At 34.1% G+C, this 8,760-nt stretch overlaps 1 protein-coding gene across 17 annotated transcripts in view; it reads left to right on the top strand.

Moving 5' to 3' along the window:
• rims2a (regulating synaptic membrane exocytosis 2a) overlaps positions 1–8,760 on the top strand; it is a 182,726-nt gene that overhangs the window by 119,373 nt on the left and 54,593 nt on the right. For 13 of the 17 annotated variants that reach the window (XM_016483405.1, XM_016483386.1, XM_016483365.1 and 10 more), the window contains 4 exons: positions 1,237–1,302; positions 5,192–5,383; positions 6,974–7,083; positions 8,624–8,656. In XM_016483405.1, the coding sequence (XP_016338891.1) occupies positions 1,237–1,302; positions 5,192–5,383; positions 6,974–7,083; positions 8,624–8,656 (401 nt within the window). Of the gene's footprint in view, positions 1–1,236; positions 1,303–5,191; positions 5,384–6,973; positions 7,084–7,685; positions 7,719–8,623; positions 8,657–8,760 lie in introns of all 17 variants that reach the window. The other 4 variants (XM_016483502.1, XM_016483396.1, XM_016483378.1 and 1 more) reach the window with 4 other exon arrangements.

Here is an 8,760-nt window from a genome sequence, read left to right as displayed (position 1 = left end):
TGTTTTGTTTGTTATATTCCAATATTCCAGAGAATATTATTCAGTGAATTAACATTATCCAGTGAATTATTCTCGACTCTGTAGCTATTAAACAGCTTATAAACCTGCTAAAACTGTAGTTTAAAATGAAGTTGATATGACTCCTGTCCTTTATTTATTTTCTCCATTTGAAAACATTAGACATTCTACATTTATTTTGCTTATTGTTAATATTAGTGTTGTTGCTGTTGATGCTTTTTATAAATAAAATGTGTTTTTATTGTTGTAATATGAAGATGAAATTTAACATGAAAGACTGCTAATTTTAAACACTTAAAAAAAAGATGACTGAAAAGAGGAAACCAAAGTGAAGTATGTTCTTACTTCACTCAGTCATTTATTTACTTTATAACAGTAAATAAATATCGGTTCTGCATATCGGTTATCGGGCACATAAACATGCAAATAATTAGTATTGGTATCGGTTATAAAAAAAAAATCTATATCGGTCGATCACTATTTATTATTATATTATTATTATTATATGTAATATTATTTATTTATATTATTTTTATTTATTATTATTATTATTGATATAGTAATGTTATTTATTTATTTATTTATTTATTGTGAAAAGTTATTTAGGCAAGCAAACGTTGGAATAAAATAGAACTAGGTTTTTGCTTTAAAGGTTTTATTTTGTAGCCGTTTTTCATCCTGAAGTGCACTTATAATGGTATTTATTTACATTTGATAAATTTAGTTCTATTGGTATTAGTATAGCATTTTTATTTATTTATTGTTTGTTGTTACTAACATAATTTATTTGTTTATATTATTTTTTATTTATTGTTATTATTATTGATTATATTAAATTTATTCATTTACTCATTTATTGTGAAAAGTTATTTAGTGTTTCTTAATAAGCAAGCAAGCATTGGAATAAAAATAGAACTAGATTTTTGCTTTAAAGGGGCTATATTTTGTAGCAGTTTTTCATCCTGAAGGGCACGTTATTTATTTATTTGATTATTTCTACAGCATAGTTTAAATTAAGTGCAAGGAAATCCTGTTTTCCAGAGCCCCTTTAATGGCATTATCAGAACAGAGTTTTAAAATGATCTTTGTTCTTGATACATTTGATTTGGGTTCATCCCATCATCATCAGTTTCAATGAAAACATGATCCTCTCTCTTCCCTCAAATCTTTTCATCTCTCTTCCGAAAATCCAAGTAAATTCTCTCCATCTGCCTGCAGTCATTTTCTCACCTTACCTCGAACCCGACACAGTCAGCCTCATGACAGTCAGCTGGAGGAACTCAGGTAGAGCCATTGCTGCCCGTGTCTGTCCCCATTAACCTCCCAGCTAAGAGCCCCCACTAACACATCAGCGTTTCTCAAACCCTCACTTCCTCTGAACTTTAATGAATCCAGGTTTTCAGTATAACTTGTTCACAATCGTGACGTGATAAGATGCCACCAGTTTGATACTATTTTGTAGTGTAGTTGAAAACCTGTATTCATGAGGGTCTCTGACATTGAGAATTTTCACAACCTCATGTATGACAGTGACTGCATGCTGTATGTCCTAGTATAACTGTATAATACAAGATTCTTAAAGGTGCACTTTTCCAAGTAATTTTTTGTAGTTTGTTATTTGACAGTGGTCTCAGACATGTTGTGGATACAGCAACATGCAAAAGCAAATATTCTTGGTTTGACGATACCACTACAAAATTTCAGACATATTTTTCACTCTTAATTGTTCATTTATTCCAAAACTTAATTTCTCCAAACTGTGTGCATCATGAAAAGCACTCTTCACAGGTGACTCAACCCATCATTTATTTCAATATTTTAAATTTAAATTGTTTTTAATCCATTTTTTTCAGTATTGAATGAATTATATTTGTAATTGAAAATAAAATTACTATAGCTTAAAGCACAAAATAAGCAAAATATTTATGTCAGAAATAATTTCCCCAAAGCTACAGAAGTATTTAAGTAATAAAAATTAATGTTGTTGTTATTATTTTCTAAATTAACATCCCATACGAATTCTCCCCTTCATGTTAATTGTTAAGGTTTTTATTTGGATTATTACTTTTCATTATTAAATCAATTTTAATTGTTAAACATTTTTAAAAACCATTTTCTAGATGAATTTCATCATATTCAATGAACTGTAATGCAGAAAGTGTGAACTTTTTAATGTGTAAAAATGATGTTGTGCACATGAAATCAACAGGTCACCAGTGGCTCATAAATGTCGACATGAGGTTGAATGAACCAAAAACTAGGAAATAAAGATAAACAAAGAAAACTAGCTCAAATAGGAGCACATGTACTTCCTAATCCCTCTGTCCTAATGTACACCGTCCTTGCAAATGTATATATTTCCCCCCAAAACGTTGGAAAATATATACACCATTAAACCTAACATGCTTTTGTCTTTGTAAGAATGGTGAGCTACTGTATGCCTTTAATTCATTTCTAAAGCATCATTGTCATTTTCTCATAAGATCATCATAAAGAATCTGAGCGCTAATTTTTACAGCTAGCTCAGGTTTTGTTTTAATAAACTGTGAGAGATGATGTAAAACAGACATAAATACAGTACTTCACTACCTTGAGCTTATTAATGGGATCGTAGTTGCGCTTGAACTTGGTGTTTTGTGTGAAAAGTTGTCCAGCATTTGTTATTCACCAGTAATGTACATTAATCTGATGTTTTTATGTACATTTATAAAACATTTTAACAAAGATACGTCGTGTGATTAAAGGTATAGTTCACCCAAAAAAATTAAAATTTGCTGAAAATGTACTCACCCTCAAGGCTATCCAAGATGTAGATGAGTTTGTTTCTTCATCAGAACAGATTTGGAGAAATTGACATTTTCGATCACTTGCTCACCAGTGGTTCCTCTGCAGTGAATGGGTGCCGTCAGAAAGTTTTTGTTCAGTTTTTAAAAAAAAACATTCACTGGTGAGCAAGTGATCTAAAGAAGCAAGAAACAAACTCATCTACATCTTGGGTGGCCTGAGAGTGAATTTTCATTTTTGTGTGAATTATTCCTTTAAACCAGTGTTTCTCAACCCTGGTCCTGCGTGCCCCCCAACACTGCACATTTTGTATGTCTCCCTTATCTGACACACCTATTTCAGGTCCTGGAGTTTCTTTTAATGAGCTAATGAGTTGAATCAGGTGTGTTTGATTAGGGAGACACACAAAATGTGCAGTACTGGGGGGCGCCCAGGACCAGGGTTGAGAAACACTGCTTTAAACCCTGATAAAGTTGAGGCCGTGTGTAATGCACACTCTGGGGGTTTATGTGAGTCAGTTCCAAATATCTGCATCTTTTTGGCAGTCGTGGCAATAGTGTGTGTTCCATCAATCAGCAGGTGGTGGTCAGGTTACCTCGTCCCGCTAGGATGGCCTGTCATAGAGGCGTACAGTGACATGGAGGGGTACCGGTGCTGCAGTCTATTTGGGTCAGCCATTTATGGCCTGTCTAAAATGTCGACAGCCTTTTTGTTTCAGGATGAAGACATTATATGGGGTGATATCCAACACCGAGAGCATCCCTGCTGCACTGTCATGAGCTGGGCCAGTTTCACTACCGAACAATCCTACATCTATAGCAAAGTCTTCATCTTGGCTTATGTTTTTGCTTAACAAAACATTACAAAAGTTTGTAAGATAATAAGGACGTTTATGCCCAAATCAAGAAACATTTTGTCCCAAAACAAGCAAAACAGTGAAGTTATATTATGTTATATTTAAATATATGATAAATTATATTATAATTAAAGTTTCCCAGCTGAATTTGGCTGTTATTTTTTTAACTTTGGAGGTACGCAAATAGTTTAGCGGGGTTTAAATTGATGTAATACTAATAATATGTTTTGAATTAAAATAAAAGAGCTTGTGCAGCTTGTCATGTCTTCAACCCATTCCCTGAACTGTTAAAGCTGTCTGTCATTTCAAATTTTTCATTTGAGTAAATATAAATATTATTTAAAAAATATATTCTTAAAAATCTTTCTTTTTTTAAACCGTAAACGGATATCTTATTCATATTTTTATTTTTGTATTATTTATTTATTTTTGTATTATTTACCAGCCCTTTTTTTTACTACACAGTGTCACTTTATTTATCTCAGTAATTATTAATACATCAGTGTTCTGATGCTGGACAACTTTACATACACTACACATGTCTCTGTGTGGTCTTGTGCATTACTGTAAGTAAGTTATACTGTGCCAAATGTTTTTAACAGTGTTGGTTCCAGAAGTACTTTTCCCATTCATTTTCTCCATAGGGATGTAAAAAAAAAAAAATCATCAATAATTGATAAGGAGGTCTGATACTTGAGATGCTTGTTGAAATATGAAGTCTTGATTTCTGAGAAATTGAACACAATTAGGTGAGTTTATGCAAATTCTCACTTCTTTTTGATCAATTTCTCACAAGTAAATGTATTTTGATTTAAAAATCTTTAGACATTTACACTGGAAAACAAGAAAAAAATACAGAGGGTGAACATCACTTTTTTTATAGTGTGTTTTTTTTTCTTTTTTCGTAAAATACATTAAAAAGTAATGGAGATCTGTTAGAAGTTGTATTTTTGAACTTTGAAGTGTTTCTAATACAAGACATTGAAAATTATTCCTTAAATGTTCTATATTTGGTCTTACAAAGGTCTTCAAAAGTCTTCAATTTACCTTCATAAAACATGCAGAAACCAGAATCTATCTCTGAAAATCTTTTTCTCTCTGAATAAAATGGATGGGATTTTTTCTTCAGTAAAAATGTGGGAATAATCTGAGAGTAATCTTTCCTTCCTCAGTTTTTAATAATAATGTGTTTATTCATTCAATCTATTTCTTGTTTATTTGTATGCTTCTGTGATTTGAGTGGATTTTGGATTTCATTGTCCTAATCTGAATTTAATGAGACTGTTAATGTATCTTTCAGTCTTATAAAATAAGCAGATTAAATTATGTCACTGTACAGAACCGCTGGGTTCCACTTATACATTGGTTGCTTCCAAGTGCCAAATATGAGACAACTTTACCACGACCTGTTGTGCACCTGACCTCAGTGCTTTTCCAGAATGCCATGCGGCGTTCTGAGACTCCGACAGCCCGACCCAACTGACCTCACCCACACTAAACATCGCCCTGTTTCCCACAATCACGTTTCTCCAGGAATTACAGAGCTCCAGACAGGCACGAGAATCACCACAGGTCCCGTTCTGCAGACCAGCGGTCCGTGCTGGAGCGGCCCATGTACAGTCGCTCTCGCTCCACAGAGCGGCCACCCGACGGCCCCCACATGAGATCATCGATGCCCTCCCTGCCGTCAGGACACTCCGCGCCACCCTCCCCTGCCTTATCGAGGTGACCCAGATCAAAGCAGCCGCTCACCCCGCGAAACAGCCCTGACTAATCAAACAAAACATCCTTCATGTGCTAACAAAGATCCCCTGCATCCAATCAACCAACCCTTTGATTTTTTTTCGTCCTCTCTGCAGCAGTGCTGTTATATCTGCTCCATCTCATATTTGTAGATGCACCAGATACTGTTCATTTCTTTTTAATGATTTATTTAGTAGCAAATTACACCAGTTATATTTTCAGTGAACTCCATTGGTTGTTATCCCTGTATTGTGATATTTAACTCATTTGTTTTTCCCACGTTTGGTTCTTTTTGTCTCGAATCCTAATATGTTTTGTTTGGTTTTGGTGATGGCGGAGAAAAACGCACACTTCTCTTGCAGCATCACTGTGGAAGACTCAGTTCCATGTGCCAAAGCATCAAGCATTTTGTCAAATGTAGTAAATGTTCATACAGTACTACTGAATATTTGAGCATATAAACTAAATCTAATGTTTGGAATAAAATGGCAGACTAGTTGGACTATTTTTAAAGAAATTAATAGTTTTATTTAGCAAGGATGAATTAAATTGATCAAAAAATATGTCATCACATAAAGGCAAAAAAAACAAAACAAGAGACAGTAAAGACATTTATAATGTTACAAACAATTTCTACTTCAAATAAATGCTGTCCTTTTGAATTTTCTATTCATCCAAAATCCTGAAAAAACTAATAAGTTAACATTAGAATGATTTCTGAAGGATCATGTGACACTGAAGACTGGAGTAATGATGCTGAAAATTCAGCTTTGCATCACATGAATAAATTACATTTTAAAATGTGTTAAAATAGAAAACAGTTTATATATTTTTTAACATTTATATTGTAATAATAATTCACAATATTTTACTGTATTTTTTTAATCAAAATACACATAACCTTAGTGAGCATGAGAGACTAATATATACATAAAAAAACGTACCTACCCCAAATGTTTGAATGGTAGTGTAAATATTATTATTAATAAGTTATTTATTATTATACTGCATATCTTATAATTTAAGGATAATTTAAGGCTATAGAAATTGGCACGATGATTAAAACAGACAAACTAACAGACATCTATATTAATACATTTACCATATATATATATATATATATATATGGTACTACCTTCATGATTATACAAATAATTTTGTTTACTTTATACAAAATGCTGATGGAAAACCATGATGTTTGTTTTATTATTGTTATTTTAATCCTCAGCATTATTCCAATGGATGTGCATGATTTTACAGCATATGTATATGTGAAATATCATATATATGACTGACTAAACAACTCCTTTTCAGCACATGCTTTTTAACTGTTAATTTCCCTGTTTTTAAAATGTATAGTAGTTACATAAGTTATAGCAACTTCATTTTCATTTGCTGATTCTTCATAGAGCAACTCTGCAATCGTGTCATGCCTTTTTGTTTAATGTCCTATTATAATACTTTGTTTTAATTGGCAGTTTCTTGTCAGTGTTCAGGGTAATGCCTTGTGCTATAGCATTAAGGTACATGCACATAACAACGATAATGATGGTGATTATTTTTGTCTACTAGGGCGCATCCTCGTGGTGGATCGGTTCAGACCAGCCCCACCGGGACCCTCGTGAACAGCAGGAGAGGACGACAGCTCCCACAACTGCCTCCAAAAGGGACGCTGGAAAGAAGTACGTTTGCATTTTTGTGCAGCTTCTTTTTGTCTCCATGTTGGCTCTTGCTCATGCGGAGATGTTTATTTGAGAGATGGGACTACAGAATGACTGACTCGGCAAAAGTTGTGGTTTGCTATAGATACAGTCAGCAATGCATCAAATCCCGGTTACAGTAGTTACCTGCTCATTTTGGGCCATTATTGGGGACATGAAGAATTTGAATTTTAGAAAGAAAAACTTGCCTAAAAAGCATTAAAGGGGTCCTATTATGCTCTTTTACAAAGTGTTGATTTTGTTTTGGCGGTGTACTAGAACAGGCTCTAATACTAGGTTAACACATTAAAACACATTATTTTTCACATATTTTACATTATTACAACACTTCTGTCAAAAGTGTTTCTAGTGTGAATTATTGTCGTTTTTTTTAGGGATTGTTATACATTATCACAACATTGTTCTGTTCCGTTACCCCATTGGCTGAATATGACACAGTTTGTGCACCAGTCACTTCCTGTTGTTATATTTGAGTGCGGGCGACACACGTGATCATGTAAAATGACATGCGTGGTTTAGTTGCATGTGCGCTCTGATGTTTCCTTCTTTCATTCCTCTCTCAGAAGATGGAGGTGAAGAACTTGAGCCTTCTCCAGGTGTGTAACACATCTGTGAAGGTTTAATCTGTCAGAAGGAGCTTCTGATTGAATTGAACCTTTCTGCAATGGTCTTGAGCTGGTGTTTCCTCTACAGACGGCTCTAGAATTAGATCATAGAGCTTTTTGGAAGTCAGATTTGCTGAATTCCCTCTTCATTTCGGACCCATCAAATGCTGCGTCAGAGCTTTCTTTGAGAGGTTATGAAGTCAGGTCCATTGCAAACTCTGTTTATATGTGAACGTAGACAGGTAGTTTTTGGTTTTTCCGTTGTCTTCCTGTAACAGTGATTGTGTAATGTTGTGATAAAAGATTTTCCAAATGTATTTTTGTTTTCCCAGTGACCTTTGTGTTGTTTTAGAAGCAGTCACAGAGATTTCTGGCTTGCAGTCATTGGTTGATTTTACAGATGTGTTATTCCATTTTGCTAACAATTTTTTGCATTATTGCTCAAATGGTGTTTTTGCAAAATTTTATTCATATGGAGTTCTCAGTTAAGAATCATTTTTCTCTCTGATTCTTTCGGAGAAATACAAAAAGATGCAGCTAAGACCATCTTTGACATGCAGTAAGAGTATAGAGCAATAAAATGAATGTGGATAGCGTAGACAGTTTGAGACTGTAAACTTTTGAAAAGTTTAGAGGAGACACGTGTTAGAATTTATTTTTTTTTTTTCAGAAAAAAAAAATCTGTGTGAATTGTTGTCATTTTATAGGTATTGTTATGCATTATCACAACATTGCACTGTTCCGTTACCCCATTGGCTGAATATGACACAGTTTGTGCACCAGTCACTTCCTGTTGTTATATTTGAGTGCGGGCGACACACGTGATCATGTAAAATGACATGCGTGGTTTAGTTGCATGTGCGCTCTGATGTTTCCTTCTTTCATTTCTCTCTCAGAAGACGGAGGTGAAGAACTTGAGCCTTCTCCAGGTGTGTAACACATCTGTGAAGGTTTAATCAGTCAGAAGGAGCTTCTGATTGAATTGAACCTTTCTGCAATGGTCTTGAGCTGGTGTTTCCTCTACAGACGCCTC

The sequence above is a fragment of the Sinocyclocheilus anshuiensis genome, unplaced genomic scaffold, assembly GCF_001515605.1.
Source record: "Sinocyclocheilus anshuiensis isolate Anshui unplaced genomic scaffold, SAMN03320099.WGS_v1.1 scaffold389, whole genome shotgun sequence".
Lineage (NCBI taxonomy): Eukaryota > Metazoa > Chordata > Actinopteri > Cypriniformes > Cyprinidae > Sinocyclocheilus > Sinocyclocheilus anshuiensis.
Note: the sequence above shows the minus strand (reverse complement) of the source record. Positions and strands in the feature narration are given on the sequence as shown.